The sequence below is a fragment of the Hyposmocoma kahamanoa genome, unplaced genomic scaffold, assembly GCF_003589595.1.
Source record: "Hyposmocoma kahamanoa isolate Upper Pololo Valley unplaced genomic scaffold, ASM358959v1 202, whole genome shotgun sequence".
Classification (NCBI taxonomy): Eukaryota; Metazoa; Arthropoda; class Insecta; order Lepidoptera; family Cosmopterigidae; genus Hyposmocoma; species Hyposmocoma kahamanoa.
In genome coordinates this window covers 2,920,648-2,935,587 of record NW_020653726.1, presented here as the reverse complement: position 1 = coordinate 2,935,587, position 14,940 = coordinate 2,920,648, and the positions used below count along the sequence as shown (strand labels likewise).

Sequence of the window (14,940 nt, the reverse complement as noted above, 5' to 3'; positions counted from 1 at the left end):
AACAAATATACGCGATTTAAATCCGGAAAAATAGTTTCATTTTCTAAGATATACTCAAGCACAGAAACCAAATATGTCTAATTTTTACCACACTATAACAAAGAAAAACTTTTTAGGGAAACTGTTGCTATGTTTTTCATTATGTACTACATATTATGATTGTAGAACTTTGTAAATTAATTTCTTTCGACATAAACTACAGCTGACCGATAAAATTGTATGTTTATTTTCTTATTGTTTTCATAACTACCAAACATTATTATAACTTATTAGGAAATGAAACTATTCTTATTTATTTAAATTTTTAAACTCCACTAGTTTTGTTATGATCGTGAATACAAAAATCGAACACACAGAATTTTTTTTTCGTCGATCCGCTGGGACATGAACCCATGTCCATGCTGCCAGAAGCATTGCTTTAATCATCTGAGACACTGGTCCAGTTACCGAGTCGTCGAAATTCTCCCACCGGGTCGACGAAATTTTTTTCAGTGTGTTCGACTTTTATCATCATAATTAAACTATTCTTTTAAAGAAAATAGTTTCATTTTAATTGCAAAGTCAAAGTCAAAGTCGAAGATTATTTATTCCATAGGTAAAATAAATTTACACTTGAAAACGTCACGTTTAAGCTACTGCTCGTTCACTACGTTGACCTCCCTGAGAAGAACGAGCGAGAAACTCTAGGTATTGCTCTTTTCAAATAAACTTAAATGCTGTGAAATACATTTTGAATCAAATTTGTGTGGATTCTGGAGCCATGTCGTCTTTCCATATATCTTTATCTAACACGTAGTTTTTACGGGCCTATAAAATATTAGAGTAAATGTACTGTGATGCCACAGTCGTGATCCCAGTCTCCTTAAACTTTTCTCCGAGAGAAACCCGAGAGCCTAGACGGTACACAGAACGAATTGCTCGTTTTCGCAATACAAATATGGTTTGAATATCTGCCGCTTTACCCCACATGAGAATCCCGTAAGACATTATACTATGGAAGCATTTTTTATTTTTAAGTCAATGTATGGAAGTAACTAAAGTAAACTAGTCTAGTAGTAGTCTAGCTGCGTATGCAGCGGAGCATAATCTGCTGGTCGGGGAAGATATATGTGGAAACCATTGAAGTTTACTATCTAAGGTCACTCCCAAGAAGACTGCTTTATTAACAAGGTCTAACTTTTCTCCGTTTATTTCTATGCTTGGACTAGTCGATTTTACGTTAGGTAATTCAAATTTAACACATTTTGTCTTCTTGGCATTAAGCAATAAATTGTTAGCATTAAACCAATAAACTACCTTAGAGAGGGTATCACTAATATTATTAAAAAATAAAAACTAATAACTCGATATTATAAATTACTATTTTACATTACATTCAATTCAAATGCGATAAATGTTGGGAAAACCCAAATATTGCGAGAAATTTCCTTTAAAGTCGCCTCAAATTGGCGCAGCACCTTTTTGTTATTTTGATTTCAAAGAAATTTATAATTTATTTAAATGAAATACGCTATAAAATTATTCCTGCATCTCCTTTTACATTATTTATTTAAACAATTTAACCTTATCTTTAAGAAAATAAATAATAATAAGTATTGCTTGTTTTAAAATACAGTAGCGTCGCTGCTGTACCAATTTGACATTTTATAATACACAAAAGGTCCACTTAATGTCCTTTGTTGCCATGCAACTTTGCAAGACACTTATATACTAATTGAACTTCATTTCTTGTTAAAATATATAATCATCACAGTTAGAAGCATGACAAAACACGCGCATTTTGATACAAAAATACTACGGAAATAAAATAATTGAAAATGGATCAATTTGTTTTCTCTTATTATTAGGTTCTTAGCTCCTTATGGAAGAGTTTGTCCAGGGAAGTACTGCCACCTTATCTTTTTCTGCCGCCAAACAGTAATGTGAGTGTGAGCATTACTGTGTTCCGGTTTTGAAAGGTTACGTGCTGGTGACATTATAGGCACATGGAACTTTTCAACTTGTCTCTAGGTGATGGGCGCAACGGCGTGCCCCTCAGATATTTGAGATTTAAAGCTCTGAGTGGCACTGCAACTGTTATGGACAGGCGTGTCGCTTACCATCACGCGCACGACTTGTTTGTCCCGTCAATTAGTATCATAAAAGAAAATAAAAAGTGAACTTAACTGCTTCCGTTGGCGAACGGTTACCGTGCTGGTCTACCACGCCGGGGTCCCGGGTTTGATTCTCAGTCCGGGTGAAATATTTGTATGGCCTACATTAATTTCTGTCGTGACTTTGGATTCAATTTGTTGTTGTCTATGGCATCTGTGGCATCCATGATATAGGGTTTCTCTAATGCGGGGATTTGAGTGTATGCGTTAAAAACAACATGTTGGAATGCGTATTACTAACATGTTGAAATTAGACAATAAATGAGGTTATCAGCGCAATAGTGATGTAACCCACATTCATTTTTTTATTACAATATCACTTTAAATGATACAAAAGTACTTAATTATAAGGCAAACGCAACGCAACACACTCATAGCCCTCCCTAGGGAAACTCTTTGTCGCGGGTGCCTTGGACACACACATTGACAGACATCCACAAATTACACCCAAACTCAGGAGAGAAATAAATGTATACACATATTTCTCCCGGCCTGGAAATCGAACCTTGGATCTCTGCGCGGCAGTCCGATATGGGAACCGTTCGGCCAAAGAGGCAGTTCTATTTGAATGCTAATTACACGTATATGTTTTTAATATGAAAATAGGTTCCAAATTTGAATTAATTAGGATGTACGTACTTTAGTACCATTTAAAGTAATATTATAGAAAAAATGAATATGGGTTACACGACTAATTACGCTGACAGCCTCAAATATAGTCTACCTATAGTACAGTTTATTGATCGTATAACTGATTAATTATTGCCATGTTGGCAGTTCTAAACATAGCTAAGCTGTTCAGAGACACAAATTAGTGAACACAAGGATCAATCAAGCACGAAATTAATTATCCGTAGTCGGAAACCGCGAATAAGCGGGAAATATATTAGCTACGAACTTTCACAAGACACACGTTACAGCTGTTATTATTGATATAAAAATTGACCACACGCAAAGAAATGTCCTTCGATACGGCTGTACTCGATCCAGCCACTTTTCGCCAAACCGGGACTATCGTTAAAAGCGCAAAATCGTTGGTTCGAATACAGTCGGATTGAAGGAATTTGTACGAGTACATTTGTACGATAACAACAAACTAATAGGGGTTAAAGTATGAAATTGCCGATTTGTAATGAAAATCTAAATTGTTTATTTTTTAAATTTTTAACAAATTTATTTAATCAAAATAGTTGCCATTATTATCTATACATTGCTGCCATCTAATGGGAAGGTTATTAATGCCTTTGCGATAGAACTCCGACGATCTAGACTGCACAAACTGTGTGAAAGCATTTTGTACTGCCTCCTGAGAAGAAAACTTCTTGTCACGTAGATAATTGTCCAAATCACGAAAAAAATGGTAGTCCGTTGGAGCAAGGTCTGGTGAATACGGAGGATGACGAATGGTTTCTAACTGCAGTTCCTGAAGGGTCAAAATGGTTTCTCGTGCTGTGTGAGGTCTCGCGTTGTCGTGGAGCAATAATGGTGAAGATCGATTCATGAGTCGGGGCTGTTTTACTGCTAGTTTTGTCAACATGGTTCGGAGTTCGGCACAATAGACATCTGCCGTTATTGCTTGACCAGATCGGAGAAAACTATAGTGAATAACACCATGCTGAGACCACCAAACAGTTACCATTACCTTTTTATTGGTAAGTTTTGCTTTAGGACACTGTTGTGGCATTTGACCTGGGGTCAGCCATTGCATTTTTCTTTTCCGGTTATCATAAAGAATCCACTTTTCATCACATGTTACAATTCGATCCAATATTCCTTCATTTCTGTACCGGTTCAACAAGGCAACACAAGTTTCAACACGCGTTTCTTTCTGCAGATCAGTCAAATCATGAGGCACCCATTTTTCGTATTTTTTTATTTTATTGATTTGACGCAAGTGAGTCAATATTGTGGGTAAGGTAACGTTAAACCATGCCGCTAATTTCTGGGTAGTTTGACTAGGATCGGCTTCCACTATCTCTCTTAATTCATCGTTATTCACCTGTGTGGGCGGTCTTCCTCGTGGCTCGTTCTTTAAGGCGAAATTTCCATCACGAAAGCGTTTAAACCAAAATCGCACGGTGCGTTCATTAGTAGACCCCTCTCCAAACGCAGCATTGATATTGCGGGCTGTTTCTGCCGCGTTAGTTCCGCGTCGGAACTCGTATTCAAAAATCACTCGAATTTTCGCAGTATCCATCTTTCTTGTCTAAATTGAATAACAAAAACAATTGAAAGTCGATATTCAAATGTTTCAAATTTAAAAAAAAAAAATCACAGAAACCATTTGAAAAAAGTTTCATTCGAAAACCTCAAACCATGAAGATTCTATGAAAATTCAAAGAACCTATTGCAATAAAACGGCAATTTCATACTTTAACCCCTAATATTAGAGTATATACAAAAAAATATATGAACATCATGTTAGTGAAAACATCATGTTACTCAAAAATACCAATCTTACTGATAGGAAATGAAACTATTTTTTCGGATCTCATCATCATTATCAACACAGACCAGATAGCCAATATAGCAATTTTGTTCGAAACACATTTCACTCATTTTCGGCGGGATGAAGGCTGATTGGTCAGTTGTCTTAGGCTTGTGTAGCCCGGGAATTCAATAACTGTAATAAAACAATTATCGATATCGATAAAATCTAATCATACGTTGCACAAGTTATGTCACTCATAAAAGTCTATAATAGTTTAATTCATAACAAATTTACGTCATTGATATACATAAATATTATGTTTTGTCGTATGTATTGCACTAATATAAGTAATAAAATTATTCTCAAATTCTGGTGGTATATTTCTTTCCATTAGAGATTTTTATAAATTTATATTCATACTACATAATGTTATTTTAAAAAAACCATTTCATTTAATTTGTCTCAGCAGATTCGGTCTCAGCTTGAGAGGCGGTAGGTCAAAATGGTAAGAACATTAGGCTACCACACAAACAAATCGACGTGTCGGCCTCTTTACGTCCCGTGCTCACGACTGACTGGGTTTTAAGATCCGAAAAAATATTTTCATTTCCTATGTGTAACGATCATGAAAACCTTCAAAAAAAGTTCAAAATACAATTTTGTGACAAAAAAAAGATGTGATTGTGAATTAAGTTTATCAGGTTATGTTGATATCGCAATACCTGCACCATATTAAAAGCAACAACCAACCTAAGAAATTAATCCAGCAACAAAATTCCACACAATAAAACTGAAACAATGTGTTTTCCAAAAGCAAAAGCACTCAGCTGATTAAACCACACAATTGTTCCAGTCGTCTAAAAAAAGCACTATCAACAATTTATTACATTTATGACTACCTCTGATATACAATGTCATGGAAAGCCTTTTTATGGGACCTTAAAGTGGATCATAAAGTAAACCCTATTTTATCCAGCACAACATAAAGTATTAAATACAATGTAAGTAGTCGTTCGTAATACATGTACCTGCGACTAATCCTAAGTATAACATTTTACGTTTCGTATAATATTAAAGTGACAAATTCATTCGCCCTTATCAACCGTGTAAAATAGTAAAGTCAAACTAGTAAGAGGTATGGTATATTTCAAGGTTTGTGTAAATTACGACCCCAACTTTGTAATTAGCTGGGGAAAATGTTCCGGAATAACGAAGAGATGTAAAAAATATATGCAATCGTAAAAACTCGTGTCAGGACTAACGAAAATAGGCACGAAATAAAACTGATGCGCACAAGGCACATGTTTGTGTGGACTGAGTTCTGAGCCCCTCAAGGTTTTGACAAACAAGCTTTCACATATCGATAGCTTTTTAGAATAGTGCCTAGCCTATCTCAGAAAACATCTAAATTGACCAGGAAGACGACTTCGAAGAAACAGGCTTATCTGGCACGTAAATCCGACGTATTATATACCGGCCCAATGTCGTCACGTGATTGTTTTAGCAAATGGGAAGCTTGGTGTCTTATCCACAATAAAATTTTGCGCGTTCTGAATACCGCTTCTTAAAGTAAAAGAAACATCAGTTTCGATTTGGGTCACTATTCTTGAAAAGCAGCAATATAATGATTCCAATAAAGATACCGTGTCCTATAATTGCGTTAGTTAAGGCCTTCACCTTTTTCGATCTTGGTTTTAGTTTTTTCGCTTCTTTCACGGATTTTATAACTTCCTTTAGTTCGCAAGATCAGTAAAAAGTCTGTCTTTAGATCTGCCATTCAACTGATGAAGAGTAAAGTGCCTAAGTCTTTCTTGTGGATCTTTTTTAGCTAGCAATTTTCTTGGCCGCTTCTGATCGTAAACATAAAATGTTTATGAAAACACGCTGTCCGTTGCGTCACTAAGACACCTTTTGCCCAATCATTTTCACATTTCGCTTTCTATGGGCATATATGAAGACTACATGGATGCTTTTTGGCGTAGCGTACATTTTTCTTTTTTTATTCGCGAAATTTGCAAGAACGCAGATATTTGTTAATTTTAATAATTTTATTTTGATAAATACACTGTCAAAATAATTTTCTTCTTCTTATCGCATCAATTGCATACACGTGGTGAAACCATTTGCCAAACGGCATAACGTACTCCCCCATTGTTTCCCAGGATACGCCAGACGTCCAAAAAAGCAGTGGTACGTCGTATGGGTATGCTCATATCATGCACCCAAAATAGTCAGTCAAAATAATTAGAAAGATACTTTGCACAAACTACTTTGTTCCTGTGTCTTCGCACCCGAACATTTCAAACCTTGTTATTTATAATAAATGACGTAGCTAAAAGTCTACCTCAGCTCAAATTCAAATCTTTCCCGTACTAATACGGTTCATTTTGCTTGGGTCGAGCGGCAGGGACGGATTTATTTCAGAATTTATTTAAAAAAACGAAATTAAAGCCATTTGAAAAATATATAGCGTATAGTATGTATGTGTTCTATTTAGTTCAGTTGATATAAAAAATAATAATTGGTATTATGTAAAGTACCTATTGAATACCTACAGCGGTTTTCTTGAAAAATTTCGCAGTAACATTGTGTTTTTTTTCTTGTGTGCAAATTTAAGAATCGTGTTTTCATACCGTAGTCAGTGTATATCTATATATATTTTTAATACATATTTTTTCCAAAGTGAAAATCCAACACTTTCACTGTTATGCCAAATCAATCAAAGTCATTTGAGGTAGTATAGACTCGTAAGTATTTAGAATAGTCCGCATCAGAAAGCTATAAGCCACCATCTACGCTACGCAATAAAAGGAAGGATGCGTCGAAAAATCTCAAACCACGCGAAGTACTCTCATCGGGATTAGGCTGACGGGGATTACTTTATTTGTACTACCTTCTCAAGCCTTACCAAATGCCAGTTGTAGAGCCTACTACACACTTTTATGTGTTTTTTAGAAGTCTTGACTCAGGAGCGGTGAATGTTATCACTTCTTGGTGACATCAATGTCAACGTCAGGATTTTTTTACTACTCTTCAGAGCGACAGTTTACGTAACGTTACTTTGAACAAAATCTCAATGACAACTTTAAAAACGATACCCAAAGTTTATACATTTTTGTTTTATTTTGATTTACATAATCAAACCAGCTTGATCTCTAGTAATGAGTCCACATGTTGCCTACATTAAGAAATACAAACATTAAAACGACTAATGTGCCAATCCACAAAACGAAGTTACAACCGAGTTAATAACCTTTAACAACGAAATCCTATCCTCGCAAAGAAAATCGATATTTATAATAAACGAATGGTCCATTAACTCGATTTTCAGGGAGATTCAATTACTTCGCGGCTCGAGATTCATTTATAAAAACACGATATTACAAACGATGAGTTTTTGAAGGCTGTTTAAACATTTCTTTAGATACTCTTTTCTGTAAATTTGAACAAAATAGGCAACGTAGTGTAAATGAATAAAACTATTTGGTGGGCCACGATAGTTTGTCGTCTTCTATTTTGAAGCCAGCTCGTTCCATCGCCACTTTTAGCGACAGTGGCGGACCGAAAATAAATCTTTTTACGGAACTAATCTAATAAAAGTCGAAGCAATGTGTAAATTTAATTCCACCTTTGATAAGGACAACTTGCAATAATACTTTATAAAATAGGAGAATTCTCTTTATCTGCGCAATGGTACAAGGAAAAAAAAAGGTTACAACACATGATTAAAAACAGTTTAGTAGAATAATACAGAACTACAAAAATAATAAATCCAGAAAACTAAGTTAGAAGTTATTAAAAAAGCAACAAAACGATATCATAGCGCGAACGGAGCGCAGTTCACGAAATATTTTCCTTTGGCACATTTTTCACCTTACAAAGCGTTTCTTCTTAAAAAAACCTAAAAGTAATTCACAAAGGCTTTTTAGACACGCTAGCGGCTGAAAATAATTTTCCCATTTTCTCGTGGCGCGATGGTAAAATAATAAAGCCTTTGTTTTGGGCAGGACCGTTGATCGCGGTTGTTTCTGTCACTTTTGAAAAATGGTCCGCAACGCCCATTGTGTCACTCGCCGCTTAACTAGCGCAGAGTGGATTAGGTTTATACACGGCCTTTCTATGAAATATATATTGCTAATTACTACGGTTATGTTCGACATTTTTATTAGCTTCTACAAGAATTATGGAAGAAAATACGTAATCGACATTGTATTATGTTGGTTTTATACAATAACGATTTTTTGTTTTTATTATTTTATTCTTTCTATACACATATTGACGCCAACAAGAAAACAAAACCAACTTTAATTAAACATTTAAAGGAATAATTAAGTAAAATTAAATTTAACGAAAGATGGAGTATTATAATAGAATACTATACTATGACACTTTGAATTTGTTGTTTCTGGGACCTTTGGTTGAGGCTAGTACCAACGTACGTTGACTCCAAAGAAAACAATGACCACAAATTTAAAGAGTCTCGTACTACATTGGCGCCCACAATATATAACACTACGCTATGTGCGCTATATACTGAGCATATAGCGCACCTCCTTAGCCAAAGACTAAAAAGACTTAATGGCCGTCTTACTAGAAAACATGTAACTATGTGACATTTAACTCGCTCGTGTATGTTTTCTTTGGAGTCAATGTGCACGTTGGTGCAAGCCTCCATCAAAGGTCTCAGAAACCACGAATTTAAAGAGTCTCGTACTATAACACATATTTTACCTGACTAGGCATGCCAAATTTTGCTTAAAATTAATCTAATTATAACGCTGTCCTTAGACATGCACAAGGAATAATCAGTCAATTAATACCAACTACCAATGTCAATCTATCAAATATTATGCACAATATATCAAGCACCAATGTCATGTCCACATTTATCAAAAAAATCAGTCAGTCACTTTCAATGAGCTTATATACTTAAAAAAGGGACACTTTGTAATATTTTTTTAATTTGAGCCTATTTCTTTATTAAGTCTATGTCTGAAATTATTTGGTAACATTTTAATTAGTTCTTTGGTAGATCATTACTTAGGTAGAGCTTAACCTAAAATAAGTTATATAAATCATGTTAAAATATAAATACAAGCCACATTCCTATTCCTCCTATTCCTATTGTCTTCATTCGACCAAAATTACGCTTTGCGGTAATAATGTATGTAGTTATCTATACACAAGTATAATGCGAGTAATAAGGCCTTAGCAAGAAATGTATGCGATTACGCTATATCATGTTCAGATAATACCAACAAAACATCTCGTAATCTCTCTTTGTTATCTAGCAAAGTTGTCTTATACAAATCAATATAAATATAAACGTAACTCAAAAATGATGGAATGGGTGGAATTGAGAAAACACAATTTGAAAATTAAAGTAAAATACCGAATGAATCTAATGCAACTAATGGAATTCGTTTTATTTGTAATAATAATTAGTTCTCCACTTATAAATTACAATATTTTATTGATTTCATTTAGTAATTTTTTCAGCATTCAAATCGTGTTTTCTCAATTCCATTTTTTTTTTTGAGTGTAACCTATCGCAAACAAGAATTTCTTCCTTCCGTATTTCATTATTCCGAACAAAGTTCGACTTTCTTTCATTAGTGTGATGACAGTTATGGTATAAATTTGGCAAGAATTAATATAAAAAAATGTTTTATGGATATCGTTCTTTTTACAAAAACAAAATGTTCAATTCGGTACAATAGTCAAACGGAATGTTGGGGAAATAAGAATCGGGAACCGGATAACTCGCCAGTGTGTCAAAATAGTGAAATTCTATAATAAATCATGTTTTTTTAATAACAAGTCGTGCGCCTGATGGTAAACTACACGCCTATCTATAACAGTTGCAGTGCCACTCAGAGCTGTAAATCACAAAGATCTGAGGGGCACTGCCACTGTCCCCGTCACCCTGAAACAAGTTGACAATTCCCATGTGCCTATAATTTCACCAGCACCTTACCCTTCAAAACTGGAACACAGTTGAAAGGGTTATAACCCTAACAAGCCGTGACCAGATTCACGGCAGTAAAACAGAAAACTTCCGGTCCACAAATTTATTTAAAGTCCGGTTAAGCAGAAATGGTAACAAATAAGTAAGGCTGTAACAATAAAAAGGTAAATATAGAAAACAGGTACATTATTATAAAACACTTCCTAACTTAATGATGGATATAAATAGTTATTAAGTAGACACTTACCCCTAAAAGGGCCGAGTTATACTGAATTACAGGTACGTATTCATAGGTACACGATAAGGCTGTAGGCTGTTATACTCTTATTACAATTGACACATGATTTAGATTATATTATAATAATTATAACTTAGTATAAGAATAATAATTAGACGCTATTGAATTTAGACAGCTCCATCCGCTGTCGCGGTCGAGCAGGGAGTGACGATGGAACGAAACAAAATCAGAATGTGAGGCAAAAGAATGGAACAATTCAAAATTTAAATTTAAATACGAGTGGCCAAGAACCGTATAAAGGCAATAAAAAGGTGGGATGACGATGCAAGGAGGTCACACCGTCACACAGTAATGCTGATATTACTGCTTGGCGGTAGAAATAGATAAGGTAGCAGTACTTCCCTGGATGAACTCTTTCACAAGAAGCTCTCCTGCTACTAAAGTCATGTTTCGAGCATGTGATAGGTAACCATTTTTGAGTTATGTCAGTATGTGCGGAAAATAGGTATGTGCATCTCACTTCACAAGTACAATGACTAGCAAAAGAATTAGCCATGAAATGTCATTTCTCCAAATTTTCTCTAAATTAGAGTCTACAAGAATTACATAATAGCACGGTAATTATGTATATCGGCTAAGTGTAAATACAAAATACTAAAGCTTGTAAGTTTTGACTGTTAATGTTCTATTAATTTGCACGAAGCATGTACGGACAACGGCACATCAGACTACACGTTTTTGTTTGAAAATCGCCTCCAGTGCAACGGAACAAGATACGTAAATGTGTAGCTTGATGTGCTGGCGTGTGTACATAAAAGTATTTTAATTTGTGCGTATATCCTAAACGATACAAGCTGCATAATTTTAAAGACGCGGAATGAAGAGTAGCTTGTAGGCGCGCATGTGTATTCCTCGTGCACTTCACTTACCGTCAGAAAAGACTGACTAAATAAAAGAAAAATACTATACTCTATTGTATTTGCCTTCATTAGAATTACGCACACCCAAATACGCATTATCGTATTATTTAAAAGTGTTATTATAATATTATTATAATCTTTACTGCAGAACACAAATATGCATACATTCGTGACACCATTGCTGAAATATGAATCAAATGATTGACGAAAATACCTGCAAATACTTGAAATATATTTAAAGAACAAATATTTTTAAGCACATTATTTTAAAAGAAATGTAAAAATAATTGATGAAGATTTCCAATGTTAAAATGGTTGAAAATCCAATGTTAACGAAAAAGGTGTGTGGATTACTTTCGTTTCCTATATGGCATTCTTCGATCATTCTTATGGCGGCACTTTTCATGGCTACTTGTATTCGCTATTGGATGTTTAAAATTATTTGACTTTGAGACAAACACGCAAACACTGGCAAATATGACCGTCTTCACATAGAGTCAAATAAGGAGTTAACATATTGAATATAGCGTGAAAGAAAGAAACCGACCACCGCGCGGTAATCGAGTTTGGTGTTTGCTAAATTTGTAGTTAGGCAAACAAGGCTAATACTTTGTCACACATGCTATCTACTTACGGTGACTGTTTGCCAAATATATGAAACATGCAATTACGAATAGCCAACTGAAGTGCCATCATTATATGTGGCAGTTTATCCAAAATTATCTGAAAAATCTTTAGACTAATGGGACTAACTAATTTACTTGAAATTTTAAACAGTGCAAATACGAGAAAATAAGAAAGAATGTTAGATAGTGCGTGTGCGTGATATTCCAAAAAGCTCAATCTTGAACGTTCCCGAATCGTTTCCAAATTACAAAAAATGGATATTTTAACTTGATAAACAGAATCAGCTAATTAACGAAGCGAATTATGTATGAAAGTATAATTAAATAATTTCATCTTCTTTCATCTTACTTTCTATTGTACTTTTTTCTTCTATTCCGGCAAAAAAATCCTTTTAGCCTTTCAAATTAACTGTGTTCAAGCCTCAAAAATATAAAAGCTATTTCTAATATTCAAAAATATAAACGATTATTTTTATTACCTAAGTTTTACGCAAGGCTTGCAATTTATTGTGAGTTCTGAATAAAGCTAATCCAGAAGTAGTGTCTCAAGTACGTTTCACACCTGACAGACCGCGTCGGCGCGAACCGCAGGTTACAATTCAATAAAGGAAATTGAAATCTCTCTTTAATAGTTTAAGTACTGACATGTGACACTTCACAGTGCGTATATGCACTCATCTGCGATCGCTTGCAGTCTGCTGCCGCGGAGTGTGTGTGTTGTCTAACACGTGCTTTAAAGAAGCAAGTGACACGGTTTTAATAGCAGTAGAGCTCCTTGTGAAAGAGGAAGTGCTGCCACCAATCTTACCTATTTCTGCCGCAATGTGAGCATTACTGCGTTCCGATTTTGAAGGTTACGAGTGCTGGTGAAATTACAGACACATGGGACTTGAAAGGGTTGTAACCCTAACTAGCCTTGAACAGGTTCACGGCAATGAAACGGGAATCTTCCGGTCCACAAAATTTATTAAAGAAGTAAAGTTTAAAGAAAGGGCTGTAACAATAAAAACGTAAATGTAAAAAAACAGGTACAACAGTATAAAACACTCCCTACACTTTATTACTAAGGCACTTACCCCTAAATGGGCCGAATAACTGAATTACAGATATAGGTACGCCAAGGCTGTAGACTTATAAATTATTACACATGATTTAGCTTATTAAATGATTACAAACGTAGTAAAGAACCAGAATTAGCGATTATTCGCGATGGAGTTTGGAACAGCTCCGACTGTTGTGGCGGTCGAGCTGGGAGTGACCGTCTTACGACAACAAAATGAGAAAGTGAAGGAAGATGGAACAATTCAAATTTATATACATGTAAAATAAAAAATGACAGGATACAAGCGGAGAGAGGCGATACAAAGAGGTGAGATGACGGTGTAAGGAGGTCACACCGTCACAGACTTGTCAACTTATCCCTCAGATCTTTGTGATTTCAAACTCTGAGTGGCAATGCAACCGTTATGGACAGGCGTGTCGCTTACCACCAGGTAAAAAAGCCTCCCTAAGAGAAGCAACTTCTTCCAAGGCATAAAAATGATATTATGATGATCTCTCTATGACGCATCCACTATTTCCGAAATACTCGTAATAGTAATATCAACAATTTCTGAAGGCAAGCACAGAAAATGACGGCGAATTGGAAATATTATTGGCAGAAATATAACCTGGGGGCCTACCGTAACCTTTCCAAAAACAATCTTATTTCAATGTAAGCATGAAGTAAGGTTGTTATAATATTACTCATATTCGTACCGTGACAAACTTGTCTACCAAGAAATGTATTATTGCTAAAATGCTGAAAGAACAAATGATTTCCCAATATTGTCTATTCCTTACTAAAAATTGGAAAGAAATAACGCTATATGAACTGTATAATTCCATCTCTTTCTTTTCTGATGTTCCGAATCGTATTATTGTAGTATAATGTTAAAGTACTTAATATTATTTACATTCTGAGATTTGTAACTGCCAAAAAAAGAAAAGTATGTAATAATGAAATCTATTAATATTACGTTGTTTTCAATTGTTATTCCGCATTTTCATGAAGAAAAATAAATAAAACAAGCTGAGTCTTGATAGTCACGTTGTGAATTCGGAACTTTAGTGTAGTGTCAGCTGTTAGTTTCACCAAGGAGCATATAGGTGGCGCTGTCATAATTTTACGAAATAAACATCGCGTAGTCAACCGTGACCATGGGACCTGTTAAGGGCCCGAAACTTCGGTTTGAAAAAACAAATATACGCGATATAAATCCGGAAAAATAGTTTCATTTCCTATGTGTAACAATCGCGAAAACCTAAGCACTCGATTAAACATCGCGTATTTTTGTTTTACGAGAAATTATTTCCTATGTGCCATTAAATAAAAAATAAACAAAATATCGAAGAGATATATGTAAATAAATAAGTTCAACGTAACTTTTAGTCATTACAAATCAATATTAAGACAATAAAACTGAAAATAATATTGTTTCCATTGCATCCGTGTGCATTTTAAGATTGTTAAATTTGACATAAGAGCAATATTACTTTAATGTCAAAGTCGCGTCATGGTATGAACTGAGTGAATGAATAGTCACAAAGCTGCCAATAAAACAT

General features: G+C 34.8%; 1 protein-coding gene across 1 annotated transcript in view; it reads left to right on the top strand.

Annotated features, from left to right (window-relative positions):
* The window catches only part of LOC113227078, a 191,770-nt gene that overhangs the window by 145,640 nt on the left and 31,190 nt on the right, over positions 1–14,940 (top strand). The window contains exon 5 of the mRNA XM_026459952.1: positions 6,747–6,787. Within this exon, the coding sequence (XP_026315737.1) occupies positions 6,747–6,787 (41 nt within the window). The remainder of the gene's footprint in view (positions 1–6,746; positions 6,788–14,940) is intronic.